This window comes from Schistocerca gregaria, chromosome 5 (genome assembly GCF_023897955.1).
Source record: "Schistocerca gregaria isolate iqSchGreg1 chromosome 5, iqSchGreg1.2, whole genome shotgun sequence".
Taxonomy (NCBI): Eukaryota; Metazoa; Arthropoda; class Insecta; order Orthoptera; family Acrididae; genus Schistocerca; species Schistocerca gregaria.
In genome coordinates this window covers 400,159,614-400,180,421 of record NC_064924.1, presented here as the reverse complement: position 1 = coordinate 400,180,421, position 20,808 = coordinate 400,159,614, and the positions used below count along the sequence as shown (strand labels likewise).

The following is a 20,808-nucleotide window of genomic DNA, read 5'->3' as shown; positions in this document are numbered from 1 at the left end:
GGTAACCGCAGCCATGTTCTCGGAGCTAATAGTCCATGCTGCTGCAAACGTCGTCGAACTGTTCGTGCAGATGGTTGTTGTCTTGCAAACGTTCCCATCTGTTGACTCAGGGATCGAGACGTGGCTGCACGATCCGTTACAGCCATGAGGATAAGATGCCTGTCATCTCGATACGAGGCCGTTGGGATCCAGGACGGCGTTCCGTAGTACCTTCCGGAACCCACGATTCCATATTCTTTTAACAGTCATTGGATCTCTACCAACGTGAGCAGCCATGTCGCGATACGATAAACCGCAACCGCGATAGTCTACAATCCGACCTTTATCAAAGTCGGAAACGTGATGGTACGCATTTCTCCTCCTTACATGAGGCATCACAACAACGTTTCACCAGGCAACGCCGATAAGCTGCTGTTTGTGGACGAGAAATCGGATGGAAACTCTCCTCATGTCAGCACGTTGTAGGTGTCGCCACCGGCGTCAACTTTGTGTGAATGCTCTGAAAAGCTAATCATTTGCATATCACAGCATCCTCTTCCTGTCGGTTAAATTGAGCGTCTGTAGCACGTCGTCTTCGTGGTGTAGCGATTGTAATGGCCAGTAGTGTATTATTATTTGCACAGAATTAGCTGCAGGGTATGAAAGCTCAACCCAATGAGTACAACGAGTAATTCTTTTTAAACATAGCCGTGCATAACCCACTGCTCATTTTTTAATTACTTCTTGACGCACTGTCCTCTGATTCATTTGCATATTTTATCACTTTACTGCAATAGCGCTTGTAGCAACACTTCGAATTTCATACAAACAATGCCTTTCACATGCAGAGCTACACACAACACAACGTAACAGTTCCGTGTCCCGTGCTCGACTCTGGAGATGCGGCTGCCCGCAAAGATACTCCACAACTAAGTCAGCGACATGACAATACGCTTACAAACTGAGAAATAGTTTGTAACAATAACCGTTGTGTAAATGTCCTCTTCTTTTGTATATTCGGTACGTGTGGCCCCAACAATCCTCTGCAGAAATAAATCATGCGAATGAACTAAAACTGCTCTAAAGGTGTGGCATGCATATGTCTGAACTCAGAAATATCAGATATTATATATTCACTAAAAGAAAAACGGCGTAAAAAGTTAAGAATCTGAATACCTACGGAACACAGAATCTAAATTGGAGCGCTTCCACGCCTGTCTGTAACTTTGGGAGTACGTGGGCGAGTTATTCGTCCACCTGGGCCTGCTTCTGAGGAGAGATGAACGCTAGCGGGCACACGGCACTGGGTGCGCCGCGGCCATCCTGGCTGATTGAGGGTTTCCGGCGAGTCCAGCAAAGACAATGGGTGCGGCGCTGGAAACGGGTAAATCCCAGAGCTGCGAATTTGGACGGCTGGTGCTCGCATTGCCTTTGTGCAGAATATGCTCCAGGAAATGGAGGAGTGTCAGACAACCTTAAAGACGGCCAAGTTACAGCTCTTTGAGATTCGACAATAGCTCACATAAAGTATAAATGCAAATCTGAATACATGTACGAATTCAGAAAAGCGAGGCGCATCCAGTGACATAGTAATATCTCAATATCTTTAAAACTACAGGAAGTCAACATCTCACAGTGAATAAATATTTTTCACATGATCGTTTGACTTAACAACTTTTAATCGCTTCTACATCTACGTCTCCATCTACATCCATACTCCGCAAGCCACCTGGCGGTGTGTGGCGAAGGGTACCCTGAGTACCTCTATCGGTTCTTCCTTCTATTCCAGTCTCGTATTGTACGTGGAAAGAAGGATTGTCGGTATGCTTCTGTGTGGGCTCTAATCTCTCTGATTTTATCCTCATGGTCTCTTCGCGAGATATACGTAGGAGGGAGCAATATACTGCTTGACTCTTCGGTGAAGGTATTTTCTCGAAACTTTAACAAAAGCCCGTACCGAGCTACTGAGCGTCTCTCCTGCAGAGTCTTCCACTGGAGTTTATCTATCATCTCCGTAACGCTTTCGCGATTACTAAATGATCCTGTAACGAAGCGCGCTGCTCTCCGTTGGATCTTCTCTATCTCTTCTATCAACCCTATCTGGTAAGGATCCCACACTGCTGAGCAGTATTCAAGCAGTGGGCGAACAAGCGTACTGTAACCTACTTCCTTTGTTGTCGGATTGCATTTCCTTAGGATTCTTCCAATGAATCTCAGTCTGGCATCTGCTTTACCGACGATCAACTATATATGATCATTCCATTTTAAATCACTCCTAATGCGTACTCCCAGATAATTTATGGAATTAACTGCTTCCAGTTTCTGACCTGCTATTTTGTAGCTAAATGATAAGGGACTTATCTTTCTATGTATACGCATCACATTACACTTGTCTACATTGAGATTCAATTGCCATTCCGTGCACCATGCGTCAATTCGCTGCAGATTCTCCTGCATTTCAGTACAATTTTCCATTGTTGCAACCTCTCGATACACCACAGAATCATCTGCAAAATCCTCAGTGAACTTCCGATGTCATCCACAAGGTCATTTATGTATATTGTGAATAGCAACGGTCCTATGACACTCCCCTGCGGCACACCTGAAATTACTCTTACTTCGGAAGACTTCTCTCCATTGAGAATGACATGCTGCTTTCTGTTATCTAGGAACTCCTCAGTCCAATCACACAATTGACCTGATAGTCCGTATGCTCTTACTTTGTTCATTAAACGACTGTGGGGAACTGTGTCAAACGCCTTGCGGAAGTCAAGAAACACGGCATCTACCGGTGAACCCGTGTCTAAGGCCCTCTGAGTCTCGTGGACGAATAGCGCGAGCTGGGTTTCACACGACCGTCTTTTTCGAAACCCATGCTGATTCCTAGAGAGTAGATTTCTAGTCTCCAGGAAAGACATTATACTCGAACATAATACGTGTTCCAAAATACTCCAACTAATAGACGTTAGAGATATAGGTCTATAGTTCTGCACATCTGTTCGACGTCCCTTCTTGTAAACGGGGATGACCTGTGCCCTTTTCCAATCCTTTGGAACGCTTCGCTCTTCTAGAGACCTACGGTACACCGCTGCAAGAAGGGGGGGGGGGGGGGCAAGTTCCTTCGCGTACTCTGTGTAAAATCGAACTGGTATCCCATCAGGACCAGCGGCCTTTGCGATTTCAACAAACGTTGTCCCATATGATAGCATTGGACTACAGCTGTCATCCTTGAAAGCTACGTATCTTTGTCTATTTTATTTCTTGATTTATTATGTCTTTTATATCTTTTTTGTTATGTAAATATTTGTCATGATATCGCATTCTCCATATTTACACAGTAAATGAACACATCATCAGTACCTCTAATATTATTATACTTCTTATTTTATTTAACAAGCAGTTTACTACTTTACCAGCAACTTTATTTAAATGTTGTTTGCAAGTAATATTTAAAAAAAATGTGCTAATTTAAAAGTGCTCAGTCGCATGTGTTAGCGGACACCACAATTGAAAGTAGTCGCAGAAGACTCTTTTGTCAAGCAGACAAAAATAATTGTTTAAGCAAATTGTGGTAACATTCTGTTGTCATTTAATGTAAGCGCATTTGCGGAAGAATGCTGGTTTATTTAGTAATGAGCATATCTTTAATTATAAGTAGCTATTGTGAATAATCTGAGTGTAAGTGAACGTTTATGATATTTGTTTATTTAGATATTTGTGACTTATTAATCTAGCCTGGGAAGTGGTCATATTGAGTTAAATCATGTCTTTACAGCTTAAGAACTAAGTATTTTCGGTGGGGATGGTCTTCAGTTAATGGAGAAGAAGACAGTAGTGGAGAACTACGGGAGTCAAGTGGAGACGGAGACTTCTCGAGAGACGAACTCAAGCGATCCTGAGTACTTTTACGAGAGCTCTGGAAAGGGGTCATACCTGCCTGTGGTAACGAGCTGTAATCGATTGTGGAGGCGATTGATACCGGGCAGTGAACGCCTGCTACCACACTTTAACTTGTGAAGGGACTTTATAGTTCGAGACGTCTGAATGTGCACCAGAGTAGGACTAACCACTCCCGCTTAATTTGGGGAACTGAGACTAGACAGTTTATGAGTTACTATTCTTCGTATCACGTGCGTTAATTTGTGTATCAGCATGTTGAACGCTGAACTGTTTTGAGCTGATGAATACTTTGCATATTCTGATCACGAAAAGGACTTAGTTTTCACGAGTCTTTGATGACTAAGTAGTTTGGGGATTCTGCTACTGTTCTCGTAACGCTCTCAACGTAACTTTACTGCATTTTATAAGAGTATTTTCTGAGTGTATTAGGATCACTTCCCGTTTATTTGACATGTACTTCCCTGAATAAACATTATTCAACATAAGCATACTTTAGAATAGAACTTTTGTTATTATGTTATTCATTTAATTTTAATCATTTCTGTATATTTTATTAACTCGCAATTCCAGCCAATGCATAGGCTATTTGACTTCCGGATCACAGCTACAGATTATTGCACAACTGGCCATTAAAATTGCTACACAAAGAAGAAATGCAGATGATAAACGGGTATCCATTGAACAAATATATTATACTAGAATTGACGTGATTACATTGTCACGCAATTTGGATGCACAAATCCTGAGAAATCAGTACCCAGAACAACCACCTCTGACCGTAATAATGGCCTTGATACGCCTGGGCATTGAGTCAAACAGAGCATGGATGGGTGTACAGGTACAGCTGCCCATGGAGCTTCAACACGATACCACAGTTCATCAAGAGTAGTGACTGGCGTATTGTGACGAGCCAGTTGCTCGGCCACCATTGAACAGACGTTTTCAATTGGTGAGAGATCTGCAGAATGTGCTGGCCAGGGCAGCAGTCGAACATTTTCTGTATCCAGAAAGGCCCGTACAGGACCTGCAACATGCGGTCGTGCATTATGCTGCTGAAATGCAGCGTTTCGCAGGGATCGAATGAAGGGTAGAACCACGGTCGTAACACATCATATATGTAACGTCCACTGTTCAAAGTGCCGTCAATGCGTACAAGAGGTGACCGAGACGTGTAACCAATGGCACTCCATACCATTTCGCCGGGTGATACGTCAGTATGGTGATGACGAATACACGCTACCAATGTGCGTTCACCGCGATGCCACCAAACACGGATGCGACACTGGATTAATTCGAAAAAATGACGTTTTGCCATTCGTGAACTCAGCTTCGTTGTTGAGTACACCATCGCAGGCGCTCCTGTCTGTGATGCAGCGTCAAGGGTAACCGCAGCCATGTTCTCGGAGCTAATAGTCCATGCTGCTGCAAACGTCGTCGAACTGTTCGTGCAGATGGTTGTTGTCTTGCAAACGTTCCCATCTGTTGACTCAGGGATCGAGACGTGGCTGCACGATCCGTTACAGCCATGAGGATAAGATGCCTGTCATCTCGATACGAGGCCGTTGGGATCCAGGACGGCGTTCCGTAGTACCTTCCGGAACCCACGATTCCATATTCTTTTAACAGTCATTGGATCTCTACCAACGTGAGCAGCCATGTCGCGATACGATAAACCGCAACCGCGATAGTCTACAATCCGACCTTTATCAAAGTCGGAAACGTGATGGTACGCATTTCTCCTCCTTACATGAGGCATCACAACAACGTTTCACCAGGCAACGCCGATAAGCTGCTGTTTGTGGACGAGAAATCGGATGGAAACTCTCCTCATGTCAGCACGTTGTAGGTGTCGCCACCGGCGTCAACTTTGTGTGAATGCTCTGAAAAGCTAATCATTTGCATATCACAGCATCCTCTTCCTGTCGGTTAAATTGAGCGTCTGTAGCACGTCGTCTTCGTGGTGTAGCGATTGTAATGGCCAGTAGTGTATTATTATTTGCACAGAATTAGCTGCAGGGTATGAAAGCTCAACCCAATGAGTACAACGAGTAATTCTTTTTAAACATAGCCGTGCATAACCCAAGTACCTAAAGTACGAGTAAAGAAGCAACTCGTCTGCTCATATGGTCTGCTGTTTGGGAGAGCAACTTAGCAGCAGTAACCGTTAGGTACATCTCATGTCTTACCTGATACCTGACCCACCGGTAACTCTCCATGCTGTTTGACACTCGTGGCTGTGGAGGGGGAAAGCTCCTCAAATAAGCTTTCCGCGCTCTTACCAACTTCGGTAAAACACCCTTTGCTACATCCGGAACGATTTGTACAGGTAACCTCTCTGTCCATGTGCTAATAGTTTAGTACTGGCGAACTTCCTTTAGCAGAAATGCAATACTTCGCCCAAAGAACAGGCTCAAACTCATTGTACAATATTTCATTTACCCAGACAATCAGGAAGTTGAAAGAAAAAATGAACATTTATTCACTCTACCTGTCATTCAAGTTGACTTATACATTGCACGTGTAGAAATAAGAGTAATGCTGAAACACACTAACACTTCTCCTTCCTCGAGGTCTGCTACAGACACCACAAAGCAGCTAGGGGCGGCAATGACAGACATGTTAAGCACTATGAAAGGTATCTAATGGAACTAGTTCATTGTGGCCTCTTGTCTTAACCTGTACTCAAATGACTTCCGCTATCGAGTGCACCGAAGGCCAAAGAATCGTTTCTTGTCTGTCTTGAATTTTGCCCGCTTATTAAAGTGAGAACGAGCATGAAGCAGCATATTTATTTAAACATTCTAAATGATCGATGTTACCTTTCAGTCAACATCTGGATGATGAGTATGCTATTGATATCCCTATTTTTCAAGTCAACAATTGTGGAGTTCATCGGACTTGAAGTACATGTGTCTCGTTTTCTGAACACTCCCCTCCCTAATGCATCTTGACTGGCCCGCAAAATCCCCTGCCTTAAGCCCATATAAAATCTGGGGGACAAAATGGAGCAGTGGGTAAAACGTCGATAATAGCATCCCGCAGTTTGGGGGAGCAGCGCTATCAAATTCTCACCGAGTGGCTTCACCTTGATGCATCGTACCTGCACAACCTTGTGGGCTCACTTCCTAAATGAATTCTGACGGTTATGAAGTCCAGGGACGGAATTACACAATATTAAATTATGCTTGTCAGGAGTTCTCTAGGGAAACTAACGTTTTGTCCGGTGAGCTTAGAATGATCACAGCCCACCGCGGGAGGATATGAGGTACGTGACGCGGCAAGGAAAGTATATATGCGGAACAAAGACGAATGAGAAACCACACTGTTGACGACAACGTGCAAAAAATTGGAAATCTGCTGTAGTAAGGGCTTTTGAGAAAGGCCAGGTTGATAAGGTCAGGCGCCTTGAAATAAGCATCTCATTTCGCGTGCAAGTTCGTGACTGTCTATGGGAAGTGGTTGAAGAACGGTGTAATCACGAGTAGGCGTGTGATGGACGTTGGTCGTCCACACCTCGTCACAGAACTTGGAGTGCGGATATTTACTCGCTTTGTGAAGCGGGATAGGCGGCGACTTTCGGCACATGTGACGAAAGAGTACAACACCGGTGTGGACACAAGTGTTTCGCAAGAAACCTTAGACAGCCCGCTACATATTACCTTATTTACCCAACGACATCTGCAGTTACTGTTGCTGCGGTACGGGATCTTTGAGACTGGACCGTGAACCAGTGGAAACGAGTCACCTGGTCCGATTTATCACGTTGTTACACCAGGTCGACGGTCGTGTATGTATGCACCGTCATCCAGGCTAATGGGAGCTCGAAACATGCACCGCGGCACGGACTTAGTTCGGTGGGCGCAGTGTTGCGGCATAAGGGGTATTCACTTCGGGTTCCATCGGACGGTAGTGATATGACAGCTGTAGACCACGTCAACGACATTGCGGAGCCCTTGCATCCTATCATGGTTGACGTCTCCCTCGACAGTGATGACATCCTCCACCAGGAAGGTTTAAGGAACACGTTAGTGAACTCATGTTGATGTCTTGTCCATCAATTTACCATATCTGATCGAGACGGATGCTCGGACTTATCAGGCTCCAGTTCCGCATTCGCAAACCGTTGGCCAGTAACTTACGAAATTGTCGTGCCCTAAACTTAGACACATGGTGCCACATTCCTGAGGAAACTGAAAAAATGTACGCTGACATCTGCACGTCGGAGCCCCGCCATAAAAGCTGGCAGGGTTATATCGCATCCTAGAGACGCAAGCAAGTGAACAGACTGCGCGATCCTTCCCCTGGCTATACCACAACCAGTCCGTTAGGGCATCTTCGGAACGCAATACAGACGTGAGTCTACTTTCGACAAGTCCTTTTATATTTAATTGTACATGCATTTTTGTTAAATACGTGTCCAATAACTACACCTGGCGAATTTGCGTCATAGACACGTATTTGTGTTTCATCTGCATCCCAATACATTGAAATTAGCAACACCGCTCACATTATGAGGCTTCCAGCAGTGTGGTTTGGTCTCCACTGTATTATCATAACTGTTCAGCGATGCCAAGCTCACTTCGGTCATATCTCGTGACGATGCCATTTTGGCTCAATCATGTTAGGTGAATATAAGGCTTCTCCTGTTTTATTCAAATATGTTTCATCATATTTTTAAGCTCGTGTTTCCCGTATACACCTAAGACAAGGAAATCACGCATCACATAGGAATTGTCCGAACGGGACGGAAATCAGTAGATGTGATGGACATGTACAGACAAACTGGATGATTTCTTCGAGAGAAAGACGTTCACAAATTGAGCAAGTCAATAACGCACTAGTCCTCCTCTGGCCATTAAGTAAGCATTTATTCGGCTTGGAGCCGCCAGATGTGACCGAGCGGTTCTAGGCGCTTCAGTGCGGAACAGCGCTGCTGCTACGGTCGCAGGTTCGACTCTTGCCTTGCGTATGGATGTGTGTGATGTCCTTAGGTTAGTTAAGTTTAAGTAGTTCTAAGTTCTAGGGGACTGATGACCTCAGATGGTAAGTCCCATAGTGCTTAGAACCATTTGAACCATTTTCAGGTTGGCGCTGATTGTCAGAGTTGTTGGAAATTTCCTGAAGGTATCGTGCCAAATCTGTCCAACTGTAGAACTGGATCGTCGAAATCTCGAGATAGTTGTAGTGCTCTGCTCATAATACTCGAAATTTTCTGAATTGGACAGAGATACGACGACTTTGTTGGCCCAGACAGGGTCTGGGAGTCACGAAGACGAGCAGTAGAAACTCTCGTCGTGTGTGTACGGGCATTATCTTGCTGAAATGTAAGTCCAGGATAGCTTTCCATGAAGGGCAACAAAGCATGCCGTAGAATATAGTCGGCATATCGGTGATGACTACCAGAGGTTTCCTGTTATGAAAGGAAATAGCATCCCAGAGAATCACTCCTGGTTATCAGGCTGTATAGCAGGCGATGGTCAGGTTGGTATCCCACAACTGCTGGTCATCAGGGCTCATGAAACGGATCTCATCACTGAAGACAGTTCTCCTCTAGTTAATGAGATTACAGGACTCATACGTCCCTGAAGACGCCCCGGAAAATCGTTCGGCCCGACAACTAGAAGTAATGGTCTGGGATTCCATTGCATTTCATAGCAGGACTCCTTTAGGTGTCATCCGTGGCACCCTTCTGCACAAAAAATGGTTCAAATGGTTCTAAGCATATAGGACGTAACTTCTGAGGTCATCAGTACCCTAGAACTATTTCAACCTAACTAATCTAAGGACATCACACACATCCATGCCCGAGGCCCGGTTCGAACCTCCGACCGTAGCGGGCGAGCAGTTCTAGACGGAAGCGCCTAGGACAGCTCTGCTACACCGGCCGGCTCACCACAACATTACGTCAACGATATACCTACTCGCCATTTTGATGTCCTTCGTAACAAGCCACCCTGGGCTTATATTTCACTAAGATAATGGCCGCTCTCACACGGCGAGAGTTTCTTCTGTATGTCTTCGAGCTAGTCCAATCCTTCCTTGACCAGCCAAGTCCGCCGGATCTCTCCTCCATTGAGAAGGTTTACAGTATTCTGGGCAGGGCCCACCAAGCGCCTCGAGATTTCGACGATCTAAAGTGCCAATTGGACAGAATTTCGCACGATATCTCTCTGGAGGATATCCAATATCTCTGTCAATCAGTGTCAAGACGAAGAACTGATTGCTTAAGACCCAGAGGTGGACCAATGCGTTATTGACTTGCTCAATTTGTGAAGCTCTTTCTCTTGAATAAATCATCCAATTGGTCTAAAATTGTAATCATTTGTTTCCATATATATATATATATATATATATATATATATATATATATATATATATGTGTGTGTGTGTGTGTGTGTGTGTGTGTCACATCTGCCGATTTCCATCCCATTCGTATAATTCCTTCGTAGTGCTTTGTATTTTTTGGCTTAGTGTGTATATGAAATTATCACGGGTGCATTTTCATTATTTTATAATTTATTGTTTACAAGATTTGTATTGTCCAGAAGTTGTTTCTAGTTTCCCTTCTCCTGGCCGATCTGAAGATGGTCATTATGGACCGAAACCGTTTAGGACAACGTGTTTGTGATCATTAACTGAAACTAAAGATGGAAGTTGTTTCAGTGCTATTTCATGAATCTTAAATATATCTCTACGGCCGAAAACGTCACGTAATAGAGCCGCGGTTCCCGTTTGTTGCAGGTGGAGGACGCGACGCGTAGGCGAGAGGCGGTGCTGCGCCAGCACACGTTCTTCCTGCTCAGGGTGCTGCTTCGCCGCGGAGTCGACCTCGCGCCGCGGGACAAGGCGGGTGAGTACACGCTGGCAGCGCCTGGCATTTATGCTGCCTGCGGGGCGCGGCTGCTGTTTCGGAAGCATAGCACAACAACGGAGAATTCAAGCAGTGGCAAAACTAGGTAACAGACGTGAGGAGGTCGGTCAGCGCATGCGTTTTACTGGCTAGTACATTCCACCCAGACTGACACACAAACGAGAGTCTCCAGTGATCAGCGAGCCAAGCGTCTCCCTGTACTGTCCACTGCCAGTTCAAGACTCTGACTGCACAACCACAACAAGAGCGCAGCACACCACGTTCATACCTTATAAAGGCTGATTTTTCTGAAAGGAGACAAACGATAGGAAATGACACGTGAGAGTACAAGGAGCAAGAAAGATGATATGGACATATGGCTGGGATTGACACCCACTTGAAGGTGGAGGTAGATGTTCGACAGTGACCTCCATATCAGCACCAGGCATGGAGTAAGCCAGATGATCACGCCGAACATTTTCCTCGACCACTACTGTCTGATCACCTACAACGTGTCAATGCCTTATTACCCACGGATTACACTCTGCCTTCGCAACGCCCACCTGCAGGCTACGGAAAATCCCCATCATCACCACCCCACATCAGCAGAAGTTCAGCCTCATTGTGTGTGGGTACGGATTACTGATTACTACCTCGTGGGACGAGTCACCCTTCCACAACGCCTCACAGGCGAGGCACATCTATACTTACTGCGGATGACCCTGCGTCCCTTCCTGAAAGACTTGCCTTTGGTGGTAGCAAGGGTACTGCGGCTACTACATGTTGGTGCTCCAGCTTATTGCAACCTTGAGTGTGGAGATAAATACTAGTACAGTCAGGACATTCCTTTCCCCAGCTCCTCCTACCCTTTACTTGCGTGTTCTGATGTATTCTTTCCATCACTGAAGCCAAAGATATTGTATCCGCGCACTGAACAGTGTTCTCCCTCATTACGCATTTCCGTCCAGTATCCATATGAATTTTTTGCTTGTTATCCTCTCAGGGATCGTTTCCTGCAGTTTGTACCCATTTAGCAAAATCGTCCTGTAGAGTTTGTCCTTTCTTCGAGTAAGAAGATGAGTGATTTCGAACTCAAAACATATGAACTTGGAATAATTGTTAAAATCTGGCACATGCGAAAAATCTAAAACCATCAGTGGGTTCATGATTGAATATTGCACCCGTTGACAAGAAATTCGAAATACTTCACTGAATCAGTTTTTTGAATAATCGTAACATAAATATTCACGACTTTTTCAGACAGTTTCCAGTCTATATCCTCTCAACCACTGTACCTAACATGTGATTAGCATTTGAAACTCTTGCGCATCGAATCAGCTCGCCTGTTAAGCTCTGTGGAACACTCTGGAACGTCTACCTCTACGTCTACCTCTACTTCGTGTTGGGGCACGGCAGTGCAGTGTGCCATCTGCTCTGACGACATCACCATCGAATAATGTGCTACATGAGCGAATGCACTGCTCGTCTGACAATAATTAAGCAATTCATTTTACAATCTTCATAGGGTGGCCACCTGTATTGCAACAGCAAATCCATCACAGTGAAACTACATTTTAGATTTGTATTGACTACATTTATTTCTCAAGGGTCGCCTAGTCCGAATCTCTTGTAGGATTATGAAATTGAAACAACTACAGGATAAACGACCATTTCAATAACAGCAGTTTTATTTTATGAATCAACAAAACAAAAGATAACTGTTACTCAGTTATCGCCATACGAATCTTACACTCTTTTAGCAAACAATTTCACAGCAGGAAGTTACTGGTATGTGACGGAATCATCCAGATCTTCGACGATTATTCTAATCTATCTGGAAGTTGTTCCTCTCACAACTAGGCAAGGTGAAACGTATACTAGATCCTTCATCTATAATCCAGTTTACTAAGGCAACACTTGTTGCTCGCAAAGATGACAAGGTGAACGGGTACTAGACCCTTCGACTGTAATGCAGTATACTAAGGCAACATCATGGACTGTGCGGCTGGTCCCGGCGGAGGTTCGAGTCCTCCCTCGGGCATGGGTGTGTGTGTTTGTCCTTAGGATAATTTAGGTTAAGTAGTGTGTAAGCTTAGGAACTGATGACCTTATCAGTTAATTCCCATAAGATTTCACACACATTTAAACATTTGAACTAAGGCAACACGAGTTGCTCACAAGTATGCAAAAATGAAATGTACAATAGCTCCTTCAAAATATAGCCTAGCTTACGAGGGGAACACAAAGAGTGTGAGCTGCGTAGAGAACAGGTAGTGAAAGACGCACAGCGCGTCACTCAAAGAACACAGCAAAACACACCAGAGCGAAGACGCAGCACACGCTTTCGTCTCTCCGTGACAGGATAGCATCGCCGTCACCGACTTCTCGTCCCCTACTCCCCTCTCCTCTCTCTCACCCACAAATCTTCTTGGAGGAGAAGATTCCCAACTTTAGCCACAGTGCAAGGGAAAGCCGCAGAGACTTTTCTTCCATCCCTTATCAATCGCAATTCTCCATGCTGAGGTTGGTATTGGCTTAAAGGCAACGACCCACTGCTTGGCCGAGTCCTTCACGTCAGAGCGCAAATGTGAGATTGGATGCTCATTCCAGAACTGAAAAAGCATTTCATTTTTCCACGGTAAACTGTAGAAACTGCAAGCCCGCTATTTGTATCAGCCCAAACATGATGATTCGATTCACTTCGCCTCACAATACCCCAGGGAAACAAAGCGGACAGAGAGCAAGCTTCAAAGATTTGCGATGCCGTTCCGACAGAATCAAACACCCACACCTGCCTGCGAGATTCTGTGACTCCGCCCTTCTCCTTTTGGGACATGTATTTCCTGGAGGACCACCAAAGCTTTCTCGAGCAGCTGCGGGCTGTGTTTCCGTCTAGGCAAGATGATACTTTCAACTGTGACATACATCTTCTTGTGCATATTAAAGAAATATGGAAACAAAATTATTAATCGTCGCATAATGAAATGTGACGAAAATTCACTCGATGTTTGTGATTTATTTACGGATAATATGATTTACTGATTTTAAGTGCTTCTGCACCCCAGAAAATACACAAATCGAAATAAAAAAAACGCTATACATTGCTGTACAGCAAAAGTATCCTAGACTGAAGCGTTTTCATATCTAATAAAAGTGCAGTTAGCGCTTTTAGGTGTATTATTTTCATAATTTTAGTGAATTTACTGTTCCTATATTAACTGTAACTAATTATCTGTGTTTTGGTGGAGTTAGGGGCTTAAAATTCTGCGTCTGATGGTTCTTTTTATGTTACAAGACTCCAGTGGTTCCTCCACAGTGTTAATAACAGCATGTCTGATTTTTTAAGTTGCTGCCAATTCTGTGGTTTGGTCAGTGGCAACCATCAACACTCCACGCCAAGTACCTGGCTGGGTTTTACCCACTGAGCATCGCGACAGGAGTGCGTCTTCTAGCTTCAGCTGCATTCCTAGTCGGCAGCTCAGGGGCACACCTCACTGACACCTGCCAGTCTCGAGCGTTTATCTCGCCTCAGCCCAGCTGCCGTGCGTACCACTGCGTCTCCCTCTCTCCCTCCCTACCTTCCTCCCTCCCTCTCTCTCTCTCCCTCCCTCTCTCTCTCTCTCTCTCTCTCTCTCTCTCTCTCTCTCTCATTCTCTCTCTCTCTCTCTCTCTCTCTCTCTCTCTCTCTCTCTCTCTCCGTCCGCTCATTAGAAATACTATTGAAGGGGCGCCGACAACTTCAAGGAGGTACTCATTCGAGGAGTGACATAGAATGCACATTTACACGGTGTGTTCCGGTGAACTTTAGTTATCCCATAGGAAGAACAGCGCTTTCTCTGAGAACACATTGTGGCCGAAATTAAATCAGTGCGAAATGTGTGCGGTTTACCTGGAATGCGTTTAATGCACCCGTGGATCAAATGACAGGAAGTCAACAACTGTGTGATATTTTTATTGTGATGTAACAACAGGACACAGTGGACGTATGGTCTTGACATGGATTCATTATATATCTGCTGAACAGTGGATACTGCACACTAAATGAAGACTTCTGCACTATAAATCGCCTGGTCTATCCCTCTGTTACTTTTATTGGTAGCTCAAGCTGAAAAGACATATTTACACAAAGTACCTCGATGCAGTGGATGAGCTACAAAAGCACACTGAAATTACTACCGCTGCCATCTCTCCAAGAGAGAACATGTCACAAATGATGCAACGTGACCACACTAAGAGAAATCCACCTGTTCGTTCTCTAGGATAACATACTCCATGTCACATTTACAAATATTTTCTAGACTAACTATGCGTGTCTTTCTGTGTGTGTATGTGTGTGTGTGTGTGTGTGTGTGTGTGTGTGTGTGTGTGTGTGTGTGTGTGTGTGTGTGTGTTTTCATCCTGTACCACGGTGTCTGTGAATGGAAAATGAACAGGACCTCCTTGGCAGATTAAATGCGTGTGATAAAAAACAGTCTGGTTTGCTATTTTGTTAAACGTCGACCCATTTAAAAAAAAAAAATTCGAATGGCTCTGAGCACTATGGGACTTAACATCTGAGGTCATCAGTCCCTTTGAACTTAGAACTCCTTAAACCTAACTAACCTAAGGACATCACACACATACATGCCCGAAGCAGGATTCGAACTTGCGACCGTAGCGGTCGCGCTGTTCCAGACTGAAGCGCCTAGAACCGCTAGGCCACTGCTGCCGGCCCAACCCATTTCAGTCTGAGTAGAAGACGAAAGTGAGAAAAGGAAGACTCAGCCGTAATAATATAAAAATTACGTGAGTATAACATCGTAATTAATACCGAGAGTGGAACTGCAAACAATATTAATAAGTTATGAACAAATTCATGCCCCCTGCTGGAAGGCGCACTTTGTAAGTAATTATAAGAATGTAACATAAAGCTACGTAAAAGATGCAGCAGAAGCCATGCGGAAGGTTACATGGCAAATAAGGAGACAAATTGACAAGTCAGTTCCGCCACATGACTGACTAGTCGACTGATTCAGCTCAAATAAAATTCTTCAGCAAGTAAAATTATTGAAATCGAGGGTACGTTAACCTAATGGACGTCAGTATGTATGATGTGTTCCATGATAAAAATTTAAATACAAATCTAGGAAACGAGCTTTCATTATATTTCACATTGTACATACGTTTTCATGTGTTTTTTTTTATTTTTTTTTATTTCATGAGACACGGCACAATTAACGGACACATTTCATTTGCGTTATTTAACTCTCCCACCTACTAAAACACAAGTTTAAGAACTTACGTTCATTTAAAACTAAAAATTTGTAGGGCTCTTAATATAAACAAAGATTAGTATGACAAGAAGAAGGTAGTTACAAAAACAGCTATACCTTCTAACAAAGGAGCTGCAATACAACAGTATGAGAAAACACAGAGTGGCCTCTAAGGTGCGACATATAGTATTTGTATGTCCACCTGTTTGGCAGGAGGTCTTTGGGACGACGACCGTTTACTATCGTGACAAAATAAAACACCTACAGCGGTCGTTATGATTTTATTTTATTTTGTTGCGACGCGTTTCAGCGCTTCAATGCGCCATCTTCAGGCTGTAGTTGATGCTCGATGTTGGCAGTTGCCGGTTAGAGTGCTGACTCATTGTCTGCGTATCCAGTCATGCTGGCATCAGATCCGATATATATACGGATTGTATCAACCCGTTCCGCGTCAACTACAGCCTGAAGATGGCCCATTGAAGCGCTGACACTGGTTGTAACAAAATAAAATAAAATCATAAAGACGGCTATAGGTGTTTTGTCACATACCATAGTAGGGTGAGTCTTGAGTGAGGCACAAGACATATAACTGACTATGTAACTATCTCCATTGCATCCTCTGTCTTTTTTACGTAGTTCATCTTCAGTAGGAGCTCTGATTTCTCTTGATTTATCGTGGTGATAGTTTCTGCCTATGTAGGTCGGTATCAATAAAATATTTTCGCATTCGGAGGAGAAAGTTGGTGATTGTAACTTCGTGAGAATATTCCGTCGCAACGAAAAATGCCTTTGTTTTAAAGATGTCCAGCCCAAATCCTGCATCATTTCTGTGACACTCTCACCAATATTTCGCGATAATACAAAACCTGCTGCCCTTCATTAAACTTTTTCGATGTACTTCGTCTCAGTCCTATCAGGTAAGGATCCCACACCGCGCAGCAGTATTCTGAAAGAGGACGGACAAGCTTAGTGTAGGCAGTCTCCTTAGTAGGTCTGTTACATTTTCTAAGTGTCCTGCCTATAAAACGCAGTCTTTGGTTAGCCTTCGGCACGAAGCCTTCGTAACTGACATACCTAGGTATTTAGTTGTATTTACGGCTTTTAGATTATATTGATTTATCGTGTAACCGAAGTTTAACGAGTTCCTTTTAGCACGCATGTGGATGACCTCACACTTTTCGTTATTTAGGGTTAACTGCTAATTTCCGCATTATTGAGATATCTTTTGTAAATCATTTTGTAACTTGTCTTGGTCTTCTGATGATGATTTTATTAGTCGATAGCCGGCCAGAGTAGCAGAGCGGTTCTAGGCGCTACAGTCTGGAACCGCGCGACCTCTACGGTCGCAGGTTAGAATCCTGCCTCGGTTATGGACGTGTGTGTGGTCCTTAGGTTAGGTAGGTTTAAGTAGTACTAAGTTCTAGGGGACTGATGACCTCAGAAGTTAAGTCCCATAGTGCTCAGAGCCATCTGCAAACAACCTTAGACGGCTGCTCAGATTGTGTCCCAAACTGTTTATGTACATAGGGAACATCAAACGGCCTATAACGCTACCTTGGGGAACGCCAGAAATCACTCCTGTTTTACTCGATTACTTTCCGTCAATTACTACGAATTGTGACCTGTCTGATAGGAAATCACAAATCCAGTCATGTAACTGAGACGATATTACATAAGCACGCAATTTCACTACAAGCCGCTTGTGTGGTACAGTGTCAAAAGCCTTCCGGAAATACAGAAATACGGAATCGATCTTATATCCCTTGTCAATAGCACTCAACATTTCATGTGAATAAAGAGCTAGAGATTTGATGGAATGTGTCGGTACTGGCGCGGCAGCAAACCAGAACTGGAAATTATTCGGTAGTCGCGTTTGGAATCGTGTAGGATCCTACAGAGGCGTTCGATGAGCGTGATAATATGTGCGAATTTGACGAGATGTTGAAGGATCCACGTGCTGGTAGATAAACGGATAAGGACGCGAGGCGGGGGGCATGGCTTTCAAAGATTTGCAGGGGCTGGTAGAGCGTAGGTGGAGCGGAGTAATTGCAGCGCGCAGACGCATTTAAACAGTTATTATTGTCACGTTTCATATCCAAGTGGAATGGGAAGAGGCTCCAACATGCGGTACAGTGGGAAATGCTCTGCGCCAACATTTCAGACTGGGCTGCCAAGTATGGTTTACAAAACACAGCTGGAAGTGCATGTGCGATACACTTCAGAGTGGTTTGCAGAGTATGTATGTACACTACCTGATCAAAACCGTCCCGACATCACTAAGCAATGAGGAACTGATCACTGGCTATCACGAGACGCAGACTCGACGATATAAAAGGAGGCTGCAAATATTGTGTGGTCAGAAGGGAAGCAGTAAAAGGATAACGAGTCAGGCACGAGAACTTAGTGACTTCGAAGGTGGACTATTCATTGGATGTCACCTGAGCAACAAATATACCAGGGACATTCAAACCCTTCTGAAGTTGTGATCGTTAACTGAAAACGCGAAGAAACAGCCACAGCTAAACCAAGGCAATGCATACCTCATGTACTGACGGGCAGGAATCGTCGAGCATTGTGGAGTATGGTTGTAAAATTAGCATGAAATCAGCGAGGGACCATTCATGTGACTCAAAGCGCTACCAGCAGTCCAAGTATCAGAATGACTGTGCGTTGGGTCTATAAAAAAGATAAATAAAATAAAGGTACTATGATCTAGCAGCCGCTAAACCACACATTTGTGTAATCTGCGTTAAGCAGCGCTTGAGGCAGTACAAGTACTGGAGACGAGTTTTTTTGAGTTATGGAGCACGCTAAACCCAGTGGCAAATCCAACGGTACTTTTGGCTTTGGCAAATGCCCGAGAACTTAGCGTAACGCCAAGCGTAGGGTGGACAGTGTGGTACTGAGGAGATGAGCACACATTACCGCGTTGTGTACTGTTTACAGCAGAGGAACAGTTCCAACGAGCATGACAATGCACACACTGCCATAAAGCAACATTTGCGAGACAATGGTTTGTGGACAATAACACTCCATAAACGGACTAACCTGTTCAGAGTCCCGACCTGAACCCAGTGGAACATCTTTGATATGAGTTAGGACGTGGTCATCGCTCGAGACCCCAGTGTCCAACATCACTACCTTCCCTGGTTTAGGATTTTGAGGAAAAATGGGTTTCCATACTTCCACAGACATTCAAACACGTCACTGAAAGAGTCCCTAGCAGGTTTCAAGTCATAAAAGCGAAATATGGACACATCCCATATCAATTCCTAGTAATAAGTGTCCGGACAATTTTAGCAGGTAGTGTAGTTGGAGAACTGTTTGGAGGGCAGCCTCCTGTGCCAAAACGCCGCCGTTCTTCCGGGCGCCAGATGTCGCACATGCCCTGTCCTCTCCTCCTCCCCTCGCCCGCCCCTACAACCCGAGCTGCCAAACTTGGAGCTGGGCCAACAGCCACGGGCACAGCTGCCGCCTTCGATCGCCGGAACCTGGCCTGCCCTGCCCCTGCAGACACAGGCCTAGCCCGGCCAATCAATGGCCGTCACCTTTATTCAATCAACCGCATCACCTGCCCTCCGCAATCCTTCCCGCTCTTGACGCATAACCACCTACATGTCGGAGGATTTTCGATACAATTCAGTGGTCACAACTGTGCTCGTAGAATACGTGTCAGAGTTTCCCGACAAGCAGTTGAAACCAGGTCAAGCGCGGAATACGGAAGGAAGGATGAATAGAGTTTAACATCCCATCGACAGCGCGATCATTAAAGACGGAGCACAAGCAATATTTCGAGAATATTGGGAAAGAAATCTGCTGCGCCCTTTTCAAAGCATTCAGGTGTTTGCCTGGAGCGATTTAGGAGAAATCATGGGGAAAATAAATCAGGATTGCCGGACGAGGATTCAAACCACGGTCGTCCCGAATGCGAGTCCAGTGTGCTAACCACTGCGACACGTGACTCGGTGAGCGCGGTGTAGTGGATTAGTTCCGCTTTCCTTTAATTGATTAGGAACATTCAGTAAATCGGGAAAAGTAATTGTTCGTCTTTACACTTTACAGACAATAAGGCTGGATCCAAATATGAGGGTTCGTTGTGAAGTTTTAATTGCACCCTAAGAAAATACAAGCTGCAACTTTGAAACTTTGTGATGGTGTTGGTCCATCTCGACAAATTCAGCCTTCACTGCAACACGTTACCCTAACGGAGAATGATGTGGCGGACACCTTTGTTACTCCGTATTCTGGCTGTCCAGGTAACGTTCCACTTCTAAAAATCAGTTCGTCGTCTTTCTGTCAGTGCCTCCCACCCAGTGGTTTCTTCCTCCGAGAAAAGACGAAGAATTCACTGGCCATCGTGTCAGAAGAATGCAGACTTTGATAGCCTGAAGGAGGAGTGTGTGTGACTGTCCTACGCAGAACGGGGTGGGGCGTTGTTGAGGAGCAGAAATACTCCCTCTGGCAGGTTCCCGCCTTATTATAGCCGGCCGGGGAGGCCATGCAGTTCTAGGCGCTACAGTCCGGAACAGCGCGACCGCTACGGCCGCAGGTTCGATTCCTGCCTCAGGCATAGATGTGTGTGATGTCAAAATGGTTCAAATGGCTCTGAGCACTATGGGACTTAACATCTATGGTCATCAGTCCCCTAGAACTTAGAACTACTTAAACCTAACTAACCTAAGGACATCACACAACACCGAGCCATCACGAGGCAGAGAAAATACCTGACCCCGCCGGGAATCAAACCCGGGAACCCGGGCGTGGGAAGCGAGAACGCTACCGCACGACAAAGAGATGCGGGCTATGTGATGTCCTTAGGTTAGTTAG

The 20,808-nt window shown here is 44.8% G+C and overlaps 1 protein-coding gene across 1 annotated transcript in view; it reads left to right on the top strand.

Moving 5' to 3' along the window:
- Nucleotides 1-20,808, top strand: part of LOC126272264 (multiple C2 and transmembrane domain-containing protein) — a 1,046,785-nt gene that overhangs the window by 241,099 nt on the left and 784,878 nt on the right. Inside the window, exon 3 of the mRNA XM_049974999.1 lies at nucleotides 10,621-10,729. Within this exon, the coding sequence (XP_049830956.1) occupies nucleotides 10,621-10,729 (109 nt within the window). The remainder of the gene's footprint in view (nucleotides 1-10,620; nucleotides 10,730-20,808) is intronic.